Source organism: Corvus cornix, chromosome 5 (assembly GCF_000738735.6).
Source record: "Corvus cornix cornix isolate S_Up_H32 chromosome 5, ASM73873v5, whole genome shotgun sequence".
NCBI classification, from domain to species: Eukaryota; Metazoa; Chordata; class Aves; order Passeriformes; family Corvidae; genus Corvus; species Corvus cornix.
Genome location: NC_046335.1, coordinates 23,240,988 through 23,267,160, shown reverse-complemented (window position 1 = coordinate 23,267,160; position 26,173 = coordinate 23,240,988). Strand labels below are relative to the sequence as shown.

At 50.0% G+C, this 26,173-nt stretch overlaps 3 protein-coding genes across 3 annotated transcripts; 1 reads left to right on the top strand and 2 right to left on the bottom strand.

Moving 5' to 3' along the window:
* Nucleotides 1–211: 211 nt before the first annotated feature.
* Nucleotides 212–7,166, bottom strand: LOC104688575 (prospero homeobox protein 2). The gene is made up of 4 exons (XM_039553440.1): nucleotides 6,920–7,166; nucleotides 2,680–2,791; nucleotides 2,041–2,235; nucleotides 212–1,940 (listed from the first exon to the last, which is right to left on the bottom strand). The coding sequence occupies exons 1-4, from the start codon at nucleotides 7,102–7,104 to the stop codon at nucleotides 1,755–1,757; spliced, it is 678 nt and encodes a 225-aa protein (XP_039409374.1). The 5' UTR covers nucleotides 7,105–7,166; the 3' UTR covers nucleotides 212–1,754.
* Nucleotides 2,733–4,979, bottom strand: PROX2 (prospero homeobox 2). Its single transcript, XM_039553439.1, has one exon. It carries the CDS (start codon nucleotides 4,956–4,958, stop codon nucleotides 3,279–3,281), a length of 1,680 nt encoding a protein of 559 aa, XP_039409373.1. The 5' UTR covers nucleotides 4,959–4,979; the 3' UTR covers nucleotides 2,733–3,278.
* Nucleotides 7,167–8,982: 1,816 nt separating the features above from the next.
* Nucleotides 8,983–25,362, top strand: DLST (dihydrolipoamide S-succinyltransferase). The gene is made up of 15 exons (XM_039552355.1): nucleotides 8,983–9,100; nucleotides 13,508–13,541; nucleotides 14,845–14,893; nucleotides 15,887–15,942; nucleotides 16,303–16,377; nucleotides 16,778–16,833; nucleotides 17,532–17,643; nucleotides 18,138–18,296; nucleotides 18,578–18,663; nucleotides 19,335–19,432; nucleotides 21,295–21,425; nucleotides 21,994–22,067; nucleotides 22,918–23,001; nucleotides 23,533–23,700; nucleotides 24,166–25,362. Exons 1-15 carry the CDS (start codon nucleotides 9,032–9,034, stop codon nucleotides 24,298–24,300), a joined length of 1,386 nt encoding a protein of 461 aa, XP_039408289.1. The 5' UTR covers nucleotides 8,983–9,031; the 3' UTR covers nucleotides 24,301–25,362.
* The last annotated feature ends 811 nt before the right edge of the window (nucleotides 25,363–26,173 follow it).

Below are 26,173 nucleotides of genomic sequence, written 5' to 3'. Positions count from 1 at the left end.
CCTGATCCTCACAAGTTGCACTTCAGACTAACCTTGAGGCGTTGAGGTGAGGGGATGGGTTTAAAGGAACTGATGTTGGCTAGTGGGGCCCGCTTGGCCCCACAGAGATGCTGGCAGAAGGACTGCCCTTTTGCTGCAGTGTTATTTTTCCCCAACAAAAAGCAAGAAATTCCTAGGATAACTCTTTAGAACAGAGGTTATCAAATAGATCTATAGGGATGTAAAGGGGTAACTTAAGCAATGTGTTTATTTAAAGAGGAGTCAAGTAAATTTGGTGTTGGGGTTGTAAAATATACAAACTTGGAGAAAGAAACATACAAACAGAGCAGAAAATCTGGGTGGCCACACTCGTGATGGGGGGAACCACTGTCAAACTGCCCCTATTTCAGAGCTCCCCATTGTGTCCTGATGTTACCACATGCTTCCTTAACTCCTGCAGATGCATTGCCTGTGGATCACCCCATGCACTCATCTGATGCTGGAACTGTGATTTTCCTCTCAGGAGTCACTTGCTGCACTCTAGTACCAACTGACATCTTACAGCACATTCAAAATCATCTTGGCCTTCTCCCAGTCTTCTTCTCCAGAGGGTTTTGCATGGGTATGTTGTTGCTTGTCACTGCCCTCCCAGTGCCCTCCTGCCATGCCTCTGTCAGGACTCTCTCCTCTTCCCAGCCTTTTCCTCTCCACTGCCACCTCTGTCAGGATTAGAGAGACCTTAACACAAAACACTTCACCATGCTCCATCAGCTAGAAAAGCAGCCACTGAGTCTTGGTCAGGGGGTGAAGAAACCTCCTTGAGTTTAGAATCCTTACAGCAATGGGGCAGTAGAGATCAGGGCCCAGCTCTTCCCCAGCTTGTGTTAAACCCACAGGGACTCATGAATCCCAAATAACGTGCTCCTCTTTCACCAGGGATGCAGAACAGAGATGCTTGGGGCAGTTTTGCCAGCAGGAAGATGGTATGAGGGGACATGGTGGATGTTTAACGTGGAGCTGTCCTCCCAGGTGATGGGCTGACGGAGGCTGTTTGGAGTGCCAAGCAGTGCTGGCTGTGCACGCTGCTCTCCTCCAGCATCCCAGATAACACTGCTGGGGAGCACACACCTGCTTGGCCACAGCACACAGCTGCATGGAGGATCTTGTCTAACAGCACAGGGGAGGCAGAGGAGAGTGGTATTCTTGCTGGCTACAACAAACACAGTTTTTACATATCCCAGACAGGAACAACTATCCCCACGGGGTGCTTGAAATGCTGTGATTTACCAGCTGTTTTCTTTGGACACTGGTGTGTTGTATCTGGACAGAAACTGAGTCATGCTTTTGGACTGGGCACATTCGCTACTCTGCTGTGCCAAGGAAACTTTGCCCACTACTAGGACCTTTTCCTGTTTCATAAATAGCAAGGCTGTTTGCCCTGGTTTGTGACCCTCTGGAAGAGAGAATGAAGGCAGCTCAGCCAGGGTCATGGGGAGAGCTGGGGATGGGCAACTTCTCAGGCTCCAACCTGATGGCTTCATCTCTGTCCCTCCCTTCTGAGGGTCCCCACCAGTTCTGAGCAGCAGAAAAAACTACACAGCATAAAATCCCAGCACATAAGTCAAGTGATAGGCCTCACCCAAGGAGCTGTCTTACAGAGAGTGCATGGCCCTCAGAGAGAGAACACCCCAACTAACAAGTGCTGTAGAGAGTGCCCCTGAGGTGCTTAGCACATGGTGGCTGCACGCATGACCCAGGGCTGCTTTCACAGAGACTCAGCTGTGGAGCAGTTCCTGGGAGCAGCCAGCAGCTTTGAACCCTTCTGGGATGTCACTGTCCAGTTTGGAAATGATTTTGTAAATGGGTTTCTTCCAGGAGGGGTCGGCATCCTTGCCTGCCCTGACAGCGCTGAAGAACTCCTGCAGTGTCAGGCTGGCCACCTCCAGGAACCGCCCCGGCACCTGCAGTAAGACAGGAATCAGCCAATGACACGAGCATGTCGCCGCTGCCTCCTTACCCCAGCAAATGCCACCACCCCCTTCATCCAGATCCCCTCCTCACCTCAAAGTCATTCCCCTTGTTATAGTGCATGTTGAGGGCACGGAAGAGCTCAGAGTCCCGGGAGACCTGGAGAGTGCAAGCGTCCACAACACCCTCCAGCAGGGCCTGCCGGGCAAATTTCTCCACCTGGATGTAGTAAAACTCACGGAAGTTGCTGAACCACTTGATGAGCTGGGAGGTGATGCAGCGGCTGAACTGGCAGGGGGAGAGCCAGAGGATGGTGTTATGCCAGCTTGGATCCTCCCTACCCACGAGCCCCTGCAAACCCAGCCATGCTCTGCTGGACTCGCCCAAACCCAGCCCTGGCCCAAGGCTGCAAAAGCACCAGCTGGGGCAACAACATCAGGGTGTCCGAGGTGCTCTCCACACCGAGATTCGGATCCCAGCCACCCTGCAATGGGGAGGCACATTTAATCTGAATACCTTGATTGCACAGAGTGAAGACGTGACAACCAAGGTCTGCCTGTGCACCTGCTCCTGGGCAGCCCATGCTGAAATGGGTGCTGTCCCCTATCTCCTGCCAGCAAGGCAGGGGGACACAAGAGCAGCCCTTTCCTCAAGGTTCCCCAGGGAGGCAGGCTAGGTGCCACACCACATGGGAGCCCTGCCCAGCCCCAGCTCTGGCTGCTGCTGTTTTACCTGCACATCGAGGAAGTAGGTCTTCAGCAGAGTGGAGCTGGGGTAGCGGGTGAAGAAAAACATCAGCTTGGCCTTCTTCAGGTGCCCGGGGGTCAGCGCCTCCTGCATCTGCCTTGGGGTCAAGGAAAGCCTACACATAGCAAATCCTGAGCTTGGCATGTCCCTGAGCACCAGCCCTAACACACACATGCCCAGTGCCCACAATAGCCCCTCATGGCCTGTCAGTAGGGCAGAGGAGGTTCATCCTTGACTGGACAGCTACTGGTTTTTCCCTTCAGAATCTCTGAGGAAGCTAACGCTCTCCACAGCACTTCACAGTCTCATGAGGACTGGAATTTCCATGAGACAGCTGTTCATGGTTTAGGGTGACAGGACCCCCAGTATGGCCCAAGAACAGGCTTGGCAGCTCCTGACCTATACCCACAACTACGGTTCAGCATCTAACCAACCCTGAGGAGTGGCAGTGCCCCTCCATGGCTTAGGACTCCTTTCCTGCCCATACCTTTTTAGCACCCTACAGAGCAGCAGGGGCCTTGGCCTTGCAGAGATCGGCAAGCTGTGGCCCCAGAGGACAAGGGGAGCACATTCCCCAGGGACCTCTAGCTGCCCCCAAAGGATATATGGGTTGAGGCAAAGGGCACTCCGTCATTTGCAGCTGGTAGCTCACTGCAGCCATCTCTGCCAGCTGGCTGTAGTGCCAGGCTCTCCCTGTTGGCAGGGCTCAGGGGCAGGGGATGGTGCTGCTGCTGTCTCACAGTCGATGACCTCAGTTTAACAGTTCCCCAGTGCAAGTTGAGGGGCTCTGGACAGCCCCTCTCCAGAGATGGGCTCTCATGAGAGTCACTGCCCCAGAGGCTGTGCTGGCCATATCCCAACAGCTGGCTCAGCAGCTGGCTGTCCTGGACAGGGGTGGCTGAGCCCAGTGAATAACCCACAGTGGGTATCCGAGAGGATTTTCTGACCCCCCTTGAACTGAAGGAGCCAGCATAAGAGCCCAGGCTCTTCCCCAAAGCACCTGTCAGGACCCCAGCCTGGGGTGACCCCAGCGAGCCTGGTGCATTCATGGGAGATGGCTTAGCAAGTGGTTTTCTGCATTTCCCACCAGCAGAATACTCTCTCCTGACATCTGGCCCCAGCATCAGAAGGCTGTGGTGCTGCTTCTGGCTGTGGCTGTCTGCCTTCGGCCAGACAGTCTTCAGGACAGAATCCACTACCTGGGATGTCACCACAGCCAGCTCGTGCTTCAGTGCCTGTGAGAGGACGCTCACTGCCGAGGGCAGGCCACCTGTGTCACCTCTGTCCTCAGCCTCCTCCAGCCCATGCACCTCCAGGACGCTCCCCCTGAGAGGTGCTTTGCGTGGGTTGCTGGTGGCAGTGGCACTGTCCTTGTTCAGTCTGTCTTTAGGCTTTCCAGGCAGTGGCTGCACTTTCTCAGTATCTTCCTGGGTTTGGGCAGCATCCTCAGAGTCACAGACCTGGTAGAACTTCTCCTGAAGCCACCTCAGCTGCTGCTCTAAAAAGCAGAGCTGCTCTTTCAGCTGCTGGCAACCCTTGGCATGGGAGCTGCCCCCTGTGGGAGCCACTCGTCCAACTGCCCCCACACCCTGCTGGGGCACCCTTGGCTTCCTCTTGCTCTCCTGGGGCATCTCAGCACCCCTTTCCCTCTCATGCCTAAGAGCTGCCTCCAGGTTCGTGTCAAATGCCTGCGGGGTTGGTGGGAGGCTCATGCCCTGGATGATGCTCTCCACCCTGGCCCGCTTGGCTCGTACGTGCTGGTCGGAGAGCTGGTCCCGTGGGTGCTGGTTGGAGAGCTGGTCCCGTGGGTGCTGGTTGGAGAGCTGGTCCCCATCACCAGCACAGGGCACAGGACCCAGGGCACAGGTCCTGGGGAAAGCTGGGGCTTGCACTTCTTCTCCAGGACATGCACCGCATTTGTAGTCATGAGGCAGGGCCACTGCCTGAGAGGAAGGGAAAAGGATGGTGGGATCCAGGTTTCTGCCAATCACTGTGTGGCTGAGGAACTGTGGTATCAGGGATGCATTGGAGGAAGGCAAGAGAGAGTCAGTCTGGAAACAGGGCTCCAGTTTCAGCCCCTCGCCATGCCCTGAAGTGGCACAGTCTCTGTCCTGCTCAAAGCCAGTCCTGCTGTCCATCGTATCTTCTTCCTGCCTGGACAGACTGGGAGGCTTCCCTGATGTTTGATGTTTCAGCCTGCTAGCAGTGTGGAACTGGAGAAAGAGCAAGAAACAGGACCTCATACAGCAGTTTTCCAAGCACATGGCCAGAGAGTTTTCCTCCCAGATTTCCATGGCATCCCTGCTCCCCTGCAAAAACTATTTCACAAGGGAGTGACCCAGGCAGAAACCTCCAGGCACTGCAAAACCTGTAAGTAGACTGTCAGGTGTCACACAACAGCAGCAATGCCCTGGGCACTGCCACAGCTCCCACCTAGCAGCCAGACATTCATCGTGCCCAGAGTACATTTCAACTACTTTGGGCCCCAGATGTGCCTGGCGGCACAAACTTCCCACACCACCAGCTGCGTCTGCACCAGAGGCATTTGGGGAAACTGCTCTCTGGGCTTGTGGACTCAGGTACAAGGGCAGGGAGCACCAGGCAGAGCCCTCTGCCACATACACCTGGGCAAAGGGGTGGGTTTGGGTGCTCCTGGGTGTTGGCAGAGCACAGAACAGCAGCTGCATTCCTGGTGAAGGTATTCACGGCACACAGATGGGTAGGCCATGGGTGCTGACAGCTTCTGCCAGCCCCAGCACCCACCAGCAGAGTCCCCAGGGCACAGGGATGGGTGGCAGCACTTGGGGGCTGGGCCAGCACAAGCAGGCTGGTGGAAGGGCACAGACAGGGTAAAAGGGCAGTGTGACCTGCTGCAAGCAGGACACACTGAGATGTTCAGGCTAACACAACACGGGGTTCCTAAGTGCTTGGCAAAACACTGAATAAAAGAAATGAGGATGGGGATTATCAGGGAAGAGAAAAAATACTGAGCCAGCAGCCCGAGGCTTAAAATTGTCATGCTGACTCCAAGCGGGGATCCACCCCCTCCACTCATTCCTCGCTTGGACAGCTTTGCAAAAGAAGGTGTAAAACATTGTATCCTGGGCAATTCCACAGTAACCGGCCCTGTGGGTTGCTTCTTCCTTACCCACATTAATTAGCAGTAGCTTTGCACCACTAAATTAGTTCAGCTCTTGTCTTTTCCAGGCACCTTGAAAGTCTGGGATTCTTTTGCTGTTCTCAGAAATACCTTATCATTTTCAACACCATCAGTCTCCTGTCCCTGTAACTGCTCCACGCCAAATCCTCCAGGCAGTGTAGAAAATGGGTTTCTTCTCAGTGTTTTTTGCCAGGTTGCCTTTCTTGAAACACCCCTGAATTCTAGGCAGGTGTTTGGGAGAGCTCTGCCTTTTGCAGAGCTATAGTCTTGACAAACCAAGCATTTTCTGGGTTATCTGACACCACTTGTTGATCTCCTGTGTTGTCTCCTCACCCTGCCTGACCATCAGGGTTTCATTTTCCTAACAGTCTGCTGTAGGGTCTTTCAAACTGCTCAGTTTATCCACAGCCAGCACAACGCTGGGGTGCCGGCAGCTCTCAACACCACACCTTGCCCTTGTGTTACAAGCTTCCCCATTGCCTGCAGCTGCCTCTTAGCCTGCCATCTGCATCCAACAAAGTCACACAGCAAACACACTGCACTCATAGATTCCATCCACCCTTAATCCTTTCCGCAATGGCGTGGTCCTGTAACCTCACTCATTTTTTTTACAGAAGCACCTTCTTTGACACTTGCTCACAATTTCTCTCACCTGCTGTGCTCAACAGCAAGGTCGGGAGCTTACCTGCCCCCTGTGCTGAGGCTTCCCAGCCCCCCAGAACCTGGATGATACACCCTTTGTAAGCAGATCAACTCGGAGCTGGCAAGGCGACCTCCACTTGCTTAAGGTTTCTAGCACCACCATCTTTCTTCTGGAGATTTGGAGGGAGGGAGCAGACCCTGCGGTCCCAGGCCGTGGCAGCTCGCTGTGGGTGGCCTTGGCTCCCCCTCGCAGCGTCCCCGGCATCGCAGGACCAGGAGGTGCTGCCCTAAGCAAACCCCTCCTGCTGATGCAGCCCTTTCCGCACAAAGTTAACAGGTGCGTGCTTTGGTTCCTACTCTTACTGCCAGCTTTCATTAGTGTCACCTTCCAGAACACTAAAAAGCAGCCGAGACTCCTCTTACCTTAAGAAAGAGACAGGAACGAAATGAAGAAGATGTTCAGAAGAGCAGGGCAGTGTGCCTTCTCCAAAACCGAAGCCACCCCACATGGGCTCCTCGGGTGCTCCTCGGTGGGGCAGCCGTGCACGGAGCAGCGTGCCGTCCCTCCAGACGGCAATTCCCCCCAGAGCCTTCCCCAGCTGCCGCATCCCTCTGTTCTGTGGCAGCTCCCGGGGCCGGGGAGCGCGGGTTGCCGCGGAGGCAGCGCCAGCGCGTCCTCCCGCTGCGCTCAGGGCCTTTAAAGAGGGAGTAGGGAGGCCGGAGGCAGCCAACCAGCTGGGAACGACTTCTGAATATGCAGATGGACATCCAGGAGGTCAGGTCCAACCCCGGCGTCCAGCCACCTTCCCTGCCGTCTCCCACACTTACAGCCCCTGGAGCCAGACAGACAAGGGCTGTCAGGTGCCGAGTTGCTGGCTGCCCAAGTGGGCAGAGGCCCAGAAGAGCAATTTTCCCCTGGAATTTGGCCTGGAAGCCCAATTCAGGACCCAGGGTGGTGAACTGTTGGTGAGACGATGGAAATACACCAAGCTGACAAGCAGTGCCACAGCCAAGGAAGGAGGTGGCCCAGATCCCACCAGCTACCCATCTTCCATGGAAAGTGCCCAGGCATTTCCAGCATCCATGGGGGCACGAAGGCATTTTGGCTGGCCTGGAGGTCTGCAGCATAGGACATGGCCAAGAAATGGGACAACACGGGAAAAGCAGCAACACAGAGTCTCTTGCTCATTGCAGGGTGCTTTGGAGACAGCACCAGCAGAGCTGGCATCACTCCCAGCTGAGCACATCCTGGCCTCAGCCCCAGGACAAACCTGCCTGCCCCAGCAGCACATGTGGTTGTCAGACACTTCTCCTCACACAGGAGCTGTAGATAGGTGGGCAAAGTCTAGCCATGCTTGCCTGGGGCAACTCCTGGGGCTTCATCTGCTTTGCTTCCACATGCCTACTGAGCATGGCACTGTTTAGTGTATTCATTGTGTAGGCAGGAGACTGTGGTTAAAAGTAGATGACACCAGGTGGTCAACACTGTTCAAGGACATTAGCCTTCGAAAGACAGATCACAGAGAAATCCCTGGCAGAGCCTTTCTGGCTCAGTTACCTTTTATTAGAGCAGTCAGCTCATCCTCAAAACCTCAGAGACTATCCCCTGTTGATTTTTATTCAACCTCTTTCCTTTGAAAATGATCTCATATTTTGCAGCTTGCAGTTTACCGTTCATGTATTATTAAGCTGTGGCTAAATTAAGCACATGTGCGTAACCCAGGCTCCTTGAAAGATGCCTGGCTGCCAGACAGCGTTTTATAACTATCCCAGGCTGATTCTGAGAGTCTGTAAATAGGTTCCTTGGGTTTTCTTCCACCTGTGGTTCCCCGCCTGGAAGCAGGCGGAAAACAGAAGCTAGCTGGGGAATTCTCAAATATTTTCAATATACAGAGCACATCTGAGGAACAGGGCTTACTTATGGACTCATTTTCCTGTTTGCCATGGTGAGATGACCTCATTGCCCATTTCTAACCATGCAACATCCCACTGGGTGATGCTTGCGGCAATATCATTCCACACGAGCTCAGCCGCACGGTTTGCCAAGGCAAGCAGGAAAACCATGGGTACAGCTGCCCTGCAGCAACCTGGGGCTGCTTCAAAGACGAGCGTCATGAAACGGCACTCTTTGTAATACATAGGGTTATTTATTACACATATACATATATTATTACGTATAATAACATCTATATATACAGATGCATGTGTTTATATAAATATATGTAACACACAGATATTTTATATGTGTGTAATCCATACATAAAAATATGTAATATAACATATGACATATTATATTATGTAGAATGTGATCACACATGTATTATTACATGTACGGTACTACACAGGAATATTACTAGTAGCCCCGCGTCCCCGGCCTGCCCTGCCCCACAGCCCCGCCCCCCGCTGGCGATGGTCCCGCCCCCGGCTGCTCCCCTCGGTCTGAGGAGGTTGGTCCGGCCCCGCGCGCTTCCGGCTCGCGCTGGGCCTGGTTCCGGTGTCCGCCCTGCGGCCCCTCCCGCCGCCGCCGCCGCCGCGATGGTGCCGCTGTGGCGGTCCCGCTGCCTCGGCCGCGCGCTGGGCCGCTCGCTGCGCGCCCTCCGACAGGTACGGCCCGCGGGCACCGGCCGCGGGGAGCGGGGCAGCGAGGGAGAGCGGCGGCTGGGCGGGCGAGGTCGGCGGCGCCAAGGGCACCGGGACGCGTCCCCTGCTGCCTGGCGCTCGGCACCGCCGCCCCGGGGACACGGCAGAGCCGGGCACGGGGAGGGGCGGCGAGGCTGCCCCTCAGCAGGGGCCGCGGTGAGCGCGGCGCTGCCCCTTCCCAGCGGGTGCCGCTGCCCCGCTGCCGCCCGGCCCGGCCCGGCCCGGCCAGGCCCGGCGGGAAGGGCGGCGGCGCAGCGGCACCGGGCAGCGCTGAGCGGCGGGAAGGGCTTCCGAGCGCCGCCGCTCTCGGCTCCGCTGTCCCCGCCTGTCAGTGGCTGTAGCGTTTGGGGCCCTCGCTGTTGGCAGCCACCGGCTGCGCTGGCAGAGACCCCCACGGCCGGGGTGCGCCCGGTGCGGGAACGGCAGCAAACCGGTATCTGGTTTGTTGTTTGAATTCTGTGCTCGCTTTTCAGGGCAGTCATTGAACCGCTGCAAACGGCGGTAACCTCTGCTGGCTGCAGCGTGGGCTGACAGAGCCCAATAGCTACTTAACCCTGGGGCTGCCCTTGGCCAGCTGGGTCCTGTCGTTCAGTGACTGCTGGACACATCTTCCATTTAAATAGCAAACATGCACAGCTTCATGTGCACACACATATATGTGCATACCGACAGGATGAGAAAGATCAGTTCTCTTCCAGTGACCAGCTGGAGCCTTAGAACATGAGACTTGATTTTAGACATCTGTAAATGTAGGCAAGCAAGTGTTGACAACTGATTGTAAGGTAGTGACAGGTTTGTGTTTATAAATATGTGTGTATACATGTAAAACTGCATTATGAACAACTTACAAGTAACTGTATAGTTACAGTGTGCTATACATATCTGTAGAGACAAATTGATTATAATGCAGTTTAAACAAGCTTATTAAAATGTCATTTTAGCAATATTTACACTTTGTCAGCTCTTAGTGGTGCTGTGTAATTGTACAGACCAGGGAGAAGTCAGATGGAGTATTCAGACCTTTTACAAAACTAGTCTGAAAATAGGAGGTTTTAGGTTGAATGCTAGTTAACCTGTTAGATGTACTGGAAAAGTTGTAGTAGTAGTTTAATTTCCATTTGAGCAGCAATATGGGAAGTAAATTTTGATTGTGGTGTACTACATGCTTTTTGGAGAGACAGAAAGAAATTTCAGAACTTGGCAAACCTCTGATGGCAGAAGTGGGAACAGTAGACATGTACAAAATTCAGAAGTGGAGGATTGAATGGGAGAAGAGTGGAGTCAATGAGGGTGAGGAAGGTTTGACTGCCTATAAAAGAAGAAAAGGTCCTGAATTCATACATCAAGGAGAAACCATGAATGTGCATCAAAAGCCTGTAGCACGTAAGACTCAAGGCAGGGGCAGACAAACACTTAAGGATGACATGAAGAAGTCCAGAGAAGAGCTAGTCTGGGAAAGATTGGTTTGGTCAGGAGCTGCATGCAATGCTTTGAGAATCAAATCCTTCTGTTTATCTGGGGAGGAGCTCGTAAAGAACTTTTGTCCTCTCTGTTTGATCCTCCCCTCATGCTGGAGGAGTTTTCATCCTGTTGTCTTAGTAACAGTATCCTTCACCACTCGGCATTGTTATCTCCATCCCATCTTGGCATCTGCCCTCCCATGCTATATATAATTCTGTTGATATCCATGAAAGCCACGCAGTGGGGTTTTTGTGTGTAGCAGTGGTTTGTGCTCATCCTTGTCGAAGCAGCAGCTGCTTTGCTTTGAAGAAGCTATGGCTGGAGAACCATTTGCTGCTTTGCCTGTTGTTGGAGCTGCACAGCACTGGCCTTCTGGTTTGCCTCTGTTGAAACGAGCTGCACTGTCAAGTTCATCAGATTCCGTACCTGAACTGGTCCCTCACTGCTGGTATACAGGCTGTTCCTTAGTTAATGTAGTCCATCATTTATTTCAGTGCGTAGTGGCCTGCTGGAAGGTGATGGCTCCTTGAAAGGTGTGGCCTGGGGCGGTGTGTGCCAGGGTCACTTTGACGTAATAACAGTTAGAAAAACGATTCTGAAAAGTCACGTGAAACGAGAGGGAAAAATTAATCACTTGGTACATGAGTCACTGGCTAATTAGACCAAGATTTCTTTCCCCACTTTTTAAAGTGGCCCAAAGTGCTAATGCCAGGTAGCAAAACCAAAATACTTCCATTCTTGCTGAAAAAGTCCCAATGGAAGGCAGAGGGCAGATTTAGCCCGGTGCTCCAGAAACGGGTGCAGTCAGAATGATTCCTTCAGGGAAAAAATGGAACAGGAAGTAGCCCTGTCATGTGTCTCCTGAAGCTGCATGTCCGTCTCTGAGGTACTGTGGTTAAGGGAGAGACACACAACAGTTCTGCAGAATATCTCAATATCTTTTATCAGTGGCTTCCTCCTCACTTTAAGCTCTTTCCCTAATTTCTTAACCTAAAAGATGAAGAGTAGAGTGATAGCAATTTTTCCCTTAATTTGCTGCAGTTGTAGAACACAGACTTGCCACCACTGATGGAAGAGAGCTGCAGATGTGTTTTCTCACAGTGATTTATTTTAGGACAGGCCTTCTGAACTTTTTGTTTGTTTGTTTTAACTCCACGGTAAACTGGTCCTGGGCAAATAAAATTGTCTGGTTTTGCTTCAGTCTGAGGCTGTTCCTTTCTTAATAATTTATTGTCTGGCATGCTAGGAAAGCCTTTAACCACTTGTATTAAAAAAGCACCAGGGAAAACATTAATAGGTAGAGGGGAACTCAAGTCACTTGATACTCTATTTGTGATTGACCCCATGTTATCTGGGACACTACAGAAGGTGAGAAAAATATGATCAATACAGAGTGCTGAGGATTGTGGTGCTCTAGACAGCTGACCCAGTGGAGTTAAGTTGGCGTTTGTCTTACTGATCCTGGCTTAGAACTGGCTCTTCACAAACCAGATCTGAATTAGCAGGGGCCAGTGCTGCACCAAGATTAGGCATTGTAGCATTCAAGATGACTCTACAAAGTCTGCACAGTACTTCCTGCTTCCCCTTACCCAGCCAGACTTGGGGCAGGGGTTCCAGCAGGCCCTGCCTGAAGCTGGTTTTGCAGGACTGTTGGTTCAGGATCGTTGATCCCTGCAGTGAACTGGCAAGCAGGGTAGCTGCATGGTGTTGTACTGGAGCTTAGCAGTAAGTCAGACTGGCTGCCTGCATCCCTGGCACAGTTAATCATAACCCTGTTGAATTGTCCCATGGTCATCGAGTTGACTCTATGTTGTTATCCAAGAAGCCAAATCCATTTATACTTGGATAATTAAACCACCAAGGGCTTGATTCCAGGCCTGTTAGTAGTTTTGATACAAAGTGTTCATTGAACGTGGTTTTGTATGCTACAGCACTCAGTCCTGTAGGAGGTGTGCCAAGCTTAAATATATTGTCGGTCCTTGGTATCTGTGTTGTCTTGCCACACAGCTCCTCAAATTATTTTGATATTTAATGTCAGTTATATCCCATCCTGCTTGCTTTGCTGAAGCTGAAATCAGGGCTTGTATACAAACTTCACATGCTGATGGTGTGAAGGAAATCTTAACTTTTACATTAGCTGCTGGATAAGGGTGCTTTGAGCTCTTGAGCTGCTGTTGTTCTAAGCCAGTCGTGGTTACAGTGCTATTTTCCTACTACTTTTAAAGAGTTCTTAGCGTCTTCTGTCCTGCAGGTTTGATGTGAGAGAAATATGTAGTAACAGTAGGGGAAGTAATTGGAATATCTTGAAATATCTTCTGCTTTTTGAGCACTGTTATGCTGAGCTAGGAGTGCAGTCAATGATTACACAAGCGTGAAGTGAAACATCGAAGAATGTGGAATTCCTGGCTTACTGACAGCAGTAGAAATTTTGCCATTGAGAGGAACTCTGGCCTTCTGGAGTTCAAAGGCCCCATAGCTTTAGAAAAAAATTTTAAAAACTCTAGATGCTGCATTCATGACCGTAGGAGTAAACATCATGGGATGTTTTTTCATCATATCCGGTAGCTACCCTTCACCTTCTCATTCATAGCAAATTTTATTGGAAATCTTATTCCTTCTTAAAGAGGAAAGTGTGCATGAGAAGGTCAAAACTGCTGGAGCCAGAACTGAAAAACAAAAGCATCAAATTTAACATCACTGCATCGTAAAGCACCCTGGGAGGAGACAAAGGAAAGAGAAGGACATAGGTGCTCTCCTGCTTTAGCACACAGTGGGGAAGTGCCATGCCTGCAGACTGGAGCATGGAAATGGTGGGTCCTGTGTCTGATTCAGATCTCAGGGAAGAACCAAAGTCCTTCTAGGATGGATTTGTCTTCTTGCAATACTGATACATCCTCTTCTCTCTGACAGGGGAACTGTACTCTGGCAAGATGCCCTTTGTCTGGTGAGTCTTACACTTTTATTTCATTTCAGACAACCTAGAAAGAACAGAGCTGATGATGGAGGTTTGTAATAGGTCTGATTGGGGTTTATTTCTGTCAGTCATGTTGTGAAGAACAATGCAATGAGCTAAGTTTCCATGGGAGTGCCTCGCTTGCCTGATGTACATGCTGCTTGATCCATTTGGCTCTGGTGAAGATTTCACAGCAGCAGCACAATGTATTTCAAGCATTGCAGTGCTTGAAGCACATGCTGTTGCAGAGCCCTAGCTCTCTAATAAACTCTTTTGAAAATGATGGGTGAATATTAGGTAACATGTCAAATCTAGTATGCCTGTGAACTCCACTTCAGTGTTTAAACTGTTTTTCCTTAGAGCTCTGTTTTTCCTAGCTGTACTGTGTTTATATAGCATTATTTCACTCACTTCTGATTCCTCTTTGAGAAACCAGTTAAATCTGCTTATCTCTTGGTTTCTAGAGTTCCAATATAAACTCTTTAGTAGGGGATGGTGTAGAAATTGTATTGCTTTTTTAAAAAATCAAGTGGGGAAATGGTTCTTCCCTCTGCCATTGTGTAACTGAGATAATTATTTTCTCCAGTTACTACGCTGACTCTCTTTAAGATCAGTCTGGAAAACTGCTCAGTACCCTGTAAGAGACAAAGGAGTTCAGTTCGTAATAAAAATTGCAGTGTCAGGGCATATGAGCAGTGTGGGAAGGGGACAGTGGGGTATGTGAAACTGGGAAGCTGTGCAAGTATTTCCCTGTTGTGAGTTTTGGAAAACAATTTCTCTGGACAGGGAATGGGCAGAGAAGAGGGGTGATGGTGGCTCATTACTCTGCCCTACACCCTCTTTTCAGTCTTTTTTTCCTCCTTAGCTGTCTCTGTGACTGTGAGGCTTCCTGCGGGTGCCCCTTACAGGGCTGATACCTTGCTCCTACCCTTTGTATGGGTGTGAGTAACTCAGCAGTCCTGGAGGTGGTTCCTCATAGCTCTTTTCTGGTTTTGCTCTGAATGGGGTAGCTGCTGCTTTGTTTACCCTTTTCAAAGTTATTAGCTTTGTTGTCAAGCTATAACTGTTTTTCCCATCCCTGTAAATCTAGATGAAGACAAGACCACTGTTCTTGGCAAGCTCTGGGCAGGTTTGATGGCACTCAGGTGTCTCTGCATGGATGTATTCCCCACTTGGTCCCAAACTTCTTTCAGGGTGGGCAGTGGTGTCCTCTGCCTTCTTTTATCTGATGGGGATACTTGAGGGCTGGACAGCTGGATAGTATTCCTGTGGGTAACTCCTTTCTCATTCACAGGGGTGTCTGGGAGCCAAGGACTGGCTTACACAAACAGCAGGAAGCTTGTGTAAGTATCCCCAGGAAAACTGTCATGTGGGGAGACTGGGGCTCCTCTAGCCATTATAAGATTTGAGGTCTGAGAAACAGAACGTGGTTGGCTGTCATGAAATCCTTGTGCACATCATAGGAGCGTGGAGCTAGCCCTAACAAAATCTAGAAAACAAGCTTTGTCTGCAACCAGAAACTGAGGCAGGGAAGGGAGGAGAATGAGGAAACTAGCGATAAATGGATCTCTACTCTTTGATTATCTGACCAGAGGTGTTGTTTGCTCTGTGATGGTATCCTGGTAGGTTTTCTGTCAGGAGAAGTGGGGTCGTTCACAGAGCTGTTGTTCGGGGTTTGCATTACTGAGATGATCTTATAAAATATATTTGGGGAAATAACCATAAGAGTACATGCATAAAAGCCTGACATACCGGTCTGTTTGTACAAAGTAGCCTGTGCTAGAGGAAATGCTAAAGCACGTTTGTTTCGGTTTTCCAAATGTGATGTCAGTAGATACAAAAATCATCCTTTGGAATGCTTGGGATTGCTAGCTCCCTGTGAAGAAACATGGTGGAGGGAAATAGGTGGGTTTTGGATGCGTTGCCATAGGCAATTTATGATGCTTTTCTAATTTTTTTTTGGGCAATCTAACAACTTCTGTAGAGATGACAGTCCTGATCTGGAGGTAAAAAAATGGTTACTGCACTAGTCTTGGACATTATGTGGGCTGGCCAGGTCACCCTTTAATTAGTATTTAAACCATGAAGGTTCTCTTGGGTTGCCTGTCTAAATTAAAATTCCATACATGTCAGTTCTCACTAAATTTCTGAGAGCACTAGTGATGGTAGGATGTAATGTTTCCTTTCTTACTGGGTTGTTGCAGCTTGAACAGTAAGTAGGAGTCCTTTGGAACAAATACATCAGAATAGCCAAGCAGCCTTTCACATCAGAGCTTGGTGCTGGCAGCCTGCAGAGGAATGTTCTTCTGTGTTCATACTTTTCTCTCTTTCTGCAGAGTAAATAGCTCCAGTGTCTTCACTGTCCGCTACTTCAGAACCACTGCGGTCCATAGTAAGTAAAAAGTCAGGAATTAGTGTGATGCTTCTTTTGCTACCTCTTGCTGTCCTGCCAACAGCCCAAGCTACCTTCTGTCCTTGGTCAAGGCTCACTGCTGTCCTGCCTGCATGGGTGACTCAGGGTTTATATCCCCAGGGCCCTAAAGATTTTGTCTGGCATTCATGTCACAATGTGGCTTTCAGTCAAATGTGAATTTCTCTGGTGTTTAAATGTTGATCAGTGTTGAAGCAAGGAGACGGATAGCAATTGATGTCTGATGGCCTACCCCCTTTAGCAGAGTTGTGATAACAAGAATGAAGCAATGAAGAAATTTTTAGCTCTAAATGCAGTCAAGTCTGTTTGTCTCTCTCACAGGGGATGACGTGGTTACGGTGAACACACCAGCCTTTGCAGAGTCAGTCACAGAAGGAGATGTCAGGTGGGAGAAAGGTAAGCAATTGCCTCTTCCCTGAAATTCTTATCACTTACTGCTGTGTTGGACACCTTGGGGGTGCATTACAGTTCACTGGCTGACATCCTGCTCTGTGCCTTGCAGTCTGTGACAAATGAGGCATTTAATTGCAGCTCTCCTAAGGGGTAAGGATTGCAGTTACTGCCTCATCACCTCTCTGTCAGGGGTGATTGTGATGTTGGATGAAGGAAGATACCTAAGCTGGAATCAGACTCTTAACTGTGCAGTAGATTGTTTGAGCTAGTCTTTTCTTTGTGGAGAAGTTGTGGAGAACTGGGGTGATAAAGTTATGGGTTAGTGTGGGAAGCTGCTGTGGGTAAAGAGGGGAGGCCAGAGCACACCTGCCTCCTCACAGTGGTCTTCATATCTGTTATTCAGCTGTTGGAGACACAGTGGCAGAAGATGAAGTGGTGTGTGAGATTGAAACAGACAAGGTAGGAGTTTCTGGACCAAAACTTTTTCTAGTTCTGTAGCAGGTACCCTGTATGGCTTCTCTCCTGCTAAGAGCTGCTAGAGCCTGCAGGGCCCTGACTGTGTCTCCTGCTCTCTTCATGGAAAAAAGCTTTTCTCATCTAGTATGAAAACTTGCTGTGCCTTAAGTGAGAATTCTTGATAACCCTTACTCATCCATTTGATTAATCATCACTGGTGTTGATGTTTGTTGGAGTTGTAATTCTACTTCTCCTTCCAATCTGAGTGCTCTAAGTTTTGAAACCTATTTGCATTTAAACAAAGGAGAAATCTGCAAGCCATAGGTTGTCTTCAAATTGTTTTAAATTTAGGCTTTAAGTTTATCCACCCCTTAAAGTACTCTTAAGCCTTGAAGCTCTTGCTGAATTCTCTGCCAAGTTCTGTTTTCAGCCTTGCTGTCAGGAAGATGCTGGCAGTGGGTCAGTACCCTTGACTGTACCCTGGAGATCAGGCTATACGTTCCGCTGCCAGCATCTCCTAAAACTTCTAACTATTGGCACAAAATCCCGGTGGAGGGTGTGAAAGCTGGTGCAAATAGTGTGAGACATAGCTGCTGTCTGTGCCAAATACAATGTGTGTCTGCACATATTGGCATCTTCTCTTGGGCACTTGTTCTCCAACCAGTGTTTGGGAAAATTTCACTGATGTTCTTTTTTTTCAGACATCAGTGCAAGTTCCAGCCCCAGCAGCTGGTGTGATTGAAGCCCTTCTGGTACCCGATGGTGGCAAAGTGGAAGGGGGGACACCTCTATTCAAACTCAGGAAAACTGGAGGTAAGTCAGGCATGTGTAACTTGCATAGGCCTTTGTGTTTCCACCAATTTTTTCTGCAGATGAAAGCAAAGCATTTAGAGGGATCCTGAGAGAGGTTAAATAATTCCTCCATCTGCTTCTGTAACTGGAAGAAAATACTCCTATTCTGTTGTCCATTAGAAAAGTATAATTTTAGTCCTTCTGAGGGGGATCTTCTCTTTTGTTCCCTCTGGAGGAGATTGAGCTCTTAGCTGTAACTAGTTGAGAATTCCCCTAACTCCCTTCTGTGCCCACATCTCTGTAGCATCCAGTCTTCTGCTCAAGTGAGGTCAAGGGTGTCAATGAGTAGAACACTTTCGCAATGACTTTCTCTCCTGTTGACTTCAGTCAGCTCAGTAGTGCTGAGCACATAAAGGCACTCTGCCTGAGGGTTTACTTTTGTTAGGTTGGTTGGATTCACAGATCTCTGCCAGTGGAAGTTGGTGCCCTTACCATGGTTCTTCCTTTTCTTTCAGCTGCTCCTGCCAAGGCTAAACCAGCAGCAGCCCCTCCTCCTCCTGCAGCCCCTGAACCTGTAGCTGCACCTGCTCCTCCCCCCCCCGCTGCAGCAGCAATTCCCACTACAATGCCACCAGTGCCGCCTGTGTCAACTCAGCCCATCGACAGTAAACCAGGTGAGGCAACAGCCATTTGTTCCTGTTCTCGAGCCTCTCTTCTTTGGGGGAGAGTGTGTAAAATTAAAGACAGCAAATAGAGGCATTTGTGGTGAAGGCCTCCCGCAGTATTGCCCTGCATGCTCTAGACTGGATTGCTCAGCTATGCCTGGAACGTTCCCAGCCTAATTCAAGGCTGTTGCCACACTGTGTTGCTTAAGCAAGAAGCTCAAATGTGCTTTCTACCTCAGGGCTTTTTCTACCTGGCTTCCGTTTTTGACTGATGTGTTTTTCACCCTCAGTGTCTGCTGTGAAGCCGGCTGCAGCCCCAGCGGCAGCCCCTCCTGGGGAGGCAGTGCCCACCAAAGGTGCCAGATCAGAGCATAGGGTAAGCTGTGGGAACAGGGCCTTGCCAGCACTTCTTCGGCTAGGTGATAATCTGTTCTGGCATAAGCCTTGAGTTTTCCGGATGTGTCCATATCTACCTGTGCACACCCAGCTCAGTAGAGCTGTGACAGATGGGAAAATTCTCTACATGAGGGAACCACTAATGAGTGGTGTAGAGGAAGAGCTTGGACCAATCTGGCACAGGTCTTTTCTAGGCAAAAGTCTTGTCTTGAGCTCTGCTGACTGAGGACAGAAGGACTCAGTGTGATCCACTTGGTCTGTCCACAAGCCCTCAGCAAAGGGTTGAGGCTGCTGAAGCTGCCGTGTGCATTCTTAAGAGAGCATGGTTGAGCAACCTGCTTTTTTAGCAGTCTTGCTCTTTTCATGTTAGCCACATGGAAAGCTATGCATGCTTGGAGGTCTTGAGGAATGTAGAGGTCAGAAGTAGCTATGCTGTGATGCATTTCAGCACTGCTTTTCAAGTGCATGTTGAGCTGAGCAGTGAAATAAACTCCTCAGCCCATCATGCTCCTTACCTGGAGTGAAAACCTTGGCCCTAGGCATCTGTTAGTAGTCAGTCAGATGGCAAGAGAAGGGCCTTTTGAGTTTCTTGTGCATTTTGCCCTTGGATGAGCTTGAGGCAGCTTCTGCTTATACCTTTTTAATTTGCAGGTGAAAATGAATAGGATGCGTCAGCGTATTGCTCAGCGACTGAAAGAGGCTCAGAATACTTGTGCCATGCTGACTACTTTCAATGAGATTGATATGAGGTGAGGAGCAAACCTCTTTTTCCCTGTATGAGTAGAAACAGGTGAAGACAGTCACCTTTAAACAGCAGTCAAAACCTTGCAGGTTCTCTTTGGAGAGATTGGCAACTTGTCTTTTAGGACCTCTTTCTTAGGTGTGTACCACAGTCTGCGCAGCTTCTTCAGGACCATGTTGGTGTTGTGGTATGAGGGGATGCATAGCTTCCTAATGGCCCGTCATTCCTTGGGAGTCATCTGCTGCTTGTAATAGGGGTAGTCTCTGGTTCCTTTTCTGTGGGCTTTTTGGTGGAAGACTGGTAAATGTTGAGCAGAAGACCAGGAGGGGTTAGTATCACTTGCATATAGTGGCTGTTAGAAGACAGCAAGATGTAGCATCTGCTTTCTGCCACTCCACCAGGTTACTGCTTTTGGAGGTATTTAACTTCCAGTGAGTTGGCCAGGGCTCATCAGCCTTTCACGTGAGCATTGCATAGGTGTGAGGCCTTTGCTGTCAGATGGTACAGCTTTCCAGAGACAGAGTAGCACCCTTCCCCATCCCCTCAAGCAGGTGGGGGGCTCCTGACTCAAGCGCTTGCGTGGACTGTGCACACTAATGTCTTTGGAGGGCGGGCAGCTTATGTTACAGTGCATTAAGGGGAAATTGTGCCCAAATCAAATTGCCTTGTGAAATCCTATGCTACTCCTTAAGACAAAACATGTAAATATTTGGGTCTCAGAACAATAAGTCTGGCAAAATAGTCTTGATTGGAGGGAAGTGCTGCAGCTTTATCTCCTCTCAGAGGCTCACTGAGGTGTCGCTTTACGCCAGCCTGGGACTCTCATTGCATCTGTTAATGTGGTTTGGATTGATTACTGTGAAGTTGATTCGTGAAGACCTGTGCTGGGGCCTCCTGCTTCCCATGGGGGTCAGTGTCTGAAAGGAGGAGGCTATAATGAGCCAGTTCCATAGCAAGCTGCCTCCTCATTGCTGCGGTCCTTGTGTCTTGGGAGGCACTAATGTCTTTGGGCGGTAATCCTAACCCTAAACAAGGTTAGGCACAGGAAAACAAACACTCTAAACCATGGAAAACCCTGCTCCTTGGTGAAACTGTCTCTTCAAAGACTCAAGGTCTCTGAAGGGGGAAGGGATGAACCATGCGATTCCACAGCATCTGGTGTTAGCCTGGAATAGGCAGCGCTTGCAGCCACAGGTTGGTTGATGTTTTGTAAATGGCCTCAATTTTGATTAATAGAAGCAGTGGGGAAACATGATGTGTCTGCTTAAGGGCTGTGGGTGGACTGGCACCCAGTACTGTAGCACCTGGGAAAATTCTTTTCATATTCACTCAACTCCCACAGCCAGAGAGTTGGGTACAGAGGTGATGGTGTGCTGCCTGGTGCTGAACTTGCAGAGTGATTGAGGTATTTTCCTTTGATCACTTTGATTTCCTTTCCTGCATGTTTTCTGCTGTTGGTATTTCCCAGTTTTTCACCCTTTTATGTCAGCCCAGCCACACCTGTATTTGCTGTCTGTGGTGCCACGCTGGTATGAGCCCTGGTGTCTCCAGAGGATAGGTGGCAACATCAGGCTTAAACAGGAAATATGCCATGCCCCATCTTGCTTCTGTGCCTGGCAGTGTGGGCCATGCAGGTTTACCCTGTCCTGTGGAATTCGTGGTCCAGGACCAGTTTCTGTTTGATCCTTTGGCAGGAACCTTAGAGCCATGTTCAGTACCTATGATATGTGAAGGGTTTTTCAGCAGACTGGAGGTTGCTTATTTGGTGGAGCAGATTTGTATCCTTGGGCTGTTACAAATCTGTTACAGAGTGAGGGAACAGTGTTTTCTTGGACTCCCTGTTTGCCAGTGTTACCGTGTGTTTTGCAGCAACATCCGGGAGATGAGAACTGTACACAAGGATACCTTCCTGAAAAAGCACAACCTGAAGCTAGGTTTCATGTCAGCTTTTGTGAAAGCTGCAGCCTTTGCTCTGCAGGACCAGCCTGTTGTGAATGCAGGTGAGTGGGGACCCTTGCTGATGACTTGCATGTCTAGGGAATGTGGCAGAATGTGGGAAAGTAAATGGCCAAGTCCATGGCAGGAGTAGTAGCTTGGAGAAGCAAGACAAATACACAGGAAAAAGGGGGACAGTCCTGCATGCTGCAGCTGATTTTGCTAAAGCCACTTACGTAGGTAGAGGACAGCTTGCCAAGAGGTACTCTGTTAGGAAAGGGTGACCAGGAGTGGGGCTGGGGCCATGCATAGGCAGCCTGCAGAGGGCAGAGCCTGCTGTTTGGTGTACAGGTGGTGTACGGCTGTAGGCACAGTGCAGTTCCTGGGGGTGTCAGAGGTGCTTGCTGAAATCCAGAGGAGCAGAATAACCAAGGGGAGAATAACTGCGGGGAACTAAGCTGTGTGGACTGTTTCCTTTCTGTCTGTCCTGGTGCTTCTCCCACAGGTACAGCAACGGCTCCTTCTTCTCTGGAGTTAGTTAAAGCTAGACATGAGCAAGTTTTTATGATTTGTAGCCTGCCAAACCCTCGATCCTAGGTTCTGCATATGTAACACAAGGTTTTCTCTTTCTAGTGATTGATGACACGACCAAAGAGATTGTGTACAGGGACTATGTGGACATCAGTGTTGCTGTAGCAACTCCCCGGGTAGGTACCCTTGGATGCTTTGTCCGTGCTTCCTGCAGCCTTTGGTATGGGATGGTCATACACTTTGAGCCAACTCAGCTTTGTGCTCTGGTGCAGCAGAAATTAACTGATAAGACTTATTGTATAAATGAGACATCTGATACATTATGGACTGCTGAGATAGGTTTTGAGAGAAGATGGAGGACAGAGAATATTCTGCCACTATATTCATCTTGATAAGAGATGTGGTAACAGGGTCAATATAGATCTCAGTTGTTAATCAGTCGGGCCAAATTAGGGAAACCCTCTTTTGTCATAAATCCATGACATAGGCAGTAAAGGCTTTGAACGTCGTGTCCTTTGGCTAACTTCGCTGTGCTGTTCCACAGACATCTTTCTGTCCAGGGAGAGTGTGGGATGGAGTTACAGATGTTGAATTAGTGAGTAACCATCTTGATTAGAAGGTTCTGCTATGAGGCAGAGGTTTGACAAGGACTGAAGTTCTGTCACTGCTCCCAAAGTCTAGGGGATGCCCAGCATAAAGAGGTGAGAGAAAGAGGTTCCAGCTGAAATATCCCAGTGCGTCACCCAGGAATTAATGTGGAGCTGGATGCAGACAGACCTGGTTGATTTTATGATACAGGCTAAAAAAGGCAAAGATGATGACTCAGTTTAAGGTGTCAGCCCTTGATGTGTGTCATGTCAGGTTTCCTGTCAGGCTGCCAGGGTGTGAGGCAGCTCTGCCAACCACTGCTGTGGGCTGAGGGGGAGGCAAGAGCTCTCCAGGGCTGTGTCCAGGTTCCTGCCCCATAACAGCTATCTGTGTGTCACTGCACTGAATTTACTATTCATGGACTTTGCTTCTCCCCAGGGTCTGGTGGTCCCTGTGGTTAGGAATGTAGAAAACATGAACTTTGCTGACATAGAGCGTGCTATCTACGAGTTGGGGGAGAAGGTAAGGAAAGTTTTCTGAAGAGGGTTGGGAGGAATGGAAAGAATTGGGAGTGCTGGATCGGCATGTATTGATTTGGTCTCTCTGTGTCATCATCTCTGACCTCTAACACACTGAGTTGTGCTGTGGGGAGTGATCCAGTTATATGTCTGGCTGTGCCTCTGCCTTCTAGGACAGCTCTACTTGTTGCCTTTCCAGAAGACTGCAGTCTATGCATTAGTGATGTTGTGTGTCTTCACCTTTGTCTTTAGAGGCCAAGGCTGAACTGCCCTGGTGTAGAAGTCCCTGTGTCTGTCTCCTGCAAAAGCATGAGTTGAGAGCCGAGGCGAGAGAATCCTTCCCCAAAGCCACTACATGTTCAGCTCTAAAGACAGGATGCATTTTCGAGCAATTTGTGCTGATTTTCAGCCGAGCAAATCAATAAGCAAAACTCTTGCAAACAGTATTTATTCCTAGAGAGAGTGAATGTCCAAACCCTTGTTCTTTGGTCTCTGTGATCTGTGTGGCTTTCTAAGACCTCACTTTTTCTTCTAGGCACGGAAGAATGAACTGGCCATTGAAGACATGGATGGTGGCACTTTCACAATCAGCAACGGTGGGGTTTTTGGGTCACTCTTTGGAACACCTATCATTAACCCACCCCAGTCTGCCATCTTAGGCATGCATGCCATCTTTGACAGGCCTGTGGCTGTGGGAGGCAAGGTAGGTGGACCTGCACAGGGAGTTTTACTGAACCAAGGAGAGGGCTCAGCAGATTGAGGACCTTTTTCTAAGGGATTGGTGTCACTTCTAAAACGCTTTACTGTGAAGGAGGAGCAGAGACTAATGGCTATAGGGCACCTTTGCCTGGCCCTCCTACTTGCCTCAGCTGTTGCAGGGGACTTTGTCCTATCTGTGTGGGGGCAAACTGGTTATAATCTGCTGAGGTGTGGGAAGGAGGAGGTTGTAGCCTTTGTGATAAGGAACAGTTCCAGGAAGGGACCTAATCTTGTGTGTGGCATGGACCCAGCCTGGGTGGGTGGGTAGATAACCTTGCCAGGCAGAACACATCCAGGAGGGCCTGAACCGTGGATTCAGGGCAGGAAAAAGCCAGGTCTTCCCTGAATTGAGAGGAGGGGATCATGCAGGCAGGAGCGCTGAGCTCACTAATCCCGTGTCCCTCCTCAGATCGAGGTGCGACCTATGATGTACGTGGCACTGACCTACGATCACCGGCTCATCGACGGCAGAGAGGCTGTGACCTTCCTGCGCAAGATCAAGGCAGCGGTGGAGGATCCCCGCGTGCTGCTGCTCGACCTGTAGGGCAGCCACACCCCCACACAACCCACCCAGGACAGGGCTGCAGCACCAGCAGGGACAATGCAGGGCATTCAGGAACTGGCAGGAGTCATTCCAGTCTTTCTCCCTCCGCTGTGATTGGAGCTGTCCCAGAGGGAATTACGGGGATAGCTCCTACCTCCTTTCCTATTTTGTTTAATGAAGGTTTAGTATCTCACAAGAGCTGCCATGTAGTGGGCCAACCACTGAATGGCACTGCCTTTCCAGAGCCATCTGTGTGGCATCCTCTCCCTCTCAGCACCAAACTCACCTCTAGCTTGTCCTATACCACTGGAAGCTGCTTGCTGCTGCTGTGCTAGGGTACCCTTCCCTGCCCCTCCATGGCGGGTTCAGCTTTATTGCCTAGCACTAAGGTTTCTGGGAGGGAGAGGAGAGGAAAGGCTACTGTCCTGTCCATGTTTTGCTTGAAAATATTTCACACTCATCTGCCTTGCAAGGGTGGTCTGACCCTGAGGCCACTTGCAGGAAAAGTTTTGGTCAGAGCAGGGCTTGAGGTAGGTGTCATGCTTCTGGCAGTGCCCTAGTTACACTCCCTCCACAGACAGTAACACGGGGTGGCATCTCCCCTGCTTTCCCTTGGAGATTGTCTTTCACTAGCCCGGTCACTGTGGCATGAATGTTCCTGTGAGGGTGGGCAGAGCCCGTGACCTCTGTGGAGGTAGCACTTCCTGGGGACAACCCTTTCACATGGGGGTGAGAACCAGCCCCCAGCAACTCTCCTTGACTCACAGCTCACTGGCGGTGGATCTGACTGCTGGCTTCCTGCGTGCGGGGGCTTGGCCTGCTCCCAGCGGACACACAGCTGGGGGGGCCAGGCCTTTCACTGTAATGTGTATCCCAGCCCACGGGTGCTGGTTTTGGGGGGAGGGGGGCAGTTCTTAATCTGATAGCGCACACATGAATTGAGGGGTGAGGGGGTTGCTAGTGCCTGCAGAGTCTATTACTCTTACCCCCTACACAGAACTTGTAACAAAAATATTTAACACAGCAGATTTTAAATGAAATAAAACTGTGCAACGACTGCAAGGTGGGGTGTGTTTGAGGGGGCCAGGACTCTGGCATCAGCAGCATCCTGTGTGCAGTTACAGGAGGCCTGTTACGTGGTGGTGAGAGAAAAGAGGCAGTAGGAGCTGAGCCCATCACTGGTGGTACTAAATTGAGGCTTCTCTGCCTGTGAACACAGCTGTCCTCAAATTCTCTGCCAAAGAATTGGCTCTTCCCAGGAAAGAGGAGCTTTTTAGGGCTGGAAATCATCCTTTTCTTGGTCTAGCAACAGAACCGTTACAGAGGGTGAGGAATTCCCAGTGTTTGCTAAAGGGTACGATGGCCAAGAGGGAGACCTGGGACAGGCTCATAAAGTACAGGTATGGAGCTGGATGGAGTTTTTACTGCTGCAACGGGAGAATTGTAATTCATGCAAGTGAGGAAAAGGCTGAGGGAGAAAGGAAGCAAGAATGAGGAACAGCAGAAACTGTCTGTGGTGCTGCACATTTCCCCAAGGAGCTGCCCTTGTTGGAACAATACAAAATCATTCCTGGATCATGGCAGGGTTTTCCCGGCTCTGACATCAACTTCAGAGAATAGTTTGCTCTTCCCAGCTACGGGTGAAGAGGGCAGCCCTTTCTAATAGAAAACGATTGCACCCACAGCTGCCATGTGGATGAAAGGGAGAGCAGTTCCTAGTCCTGGTGCCTGCATTTTCCTGGCAGCTAGGGACAAAACCAGAGCACGGAGTCAGCTGTTTTGCCTGGCCCTGGCTGAGGTAGGTTAGGGGAAGAGGAAAAAACCCTTCCTTGTTCTGGGAAGGGTGGAGAGTCTAGTTCTTGCACAGATAAAC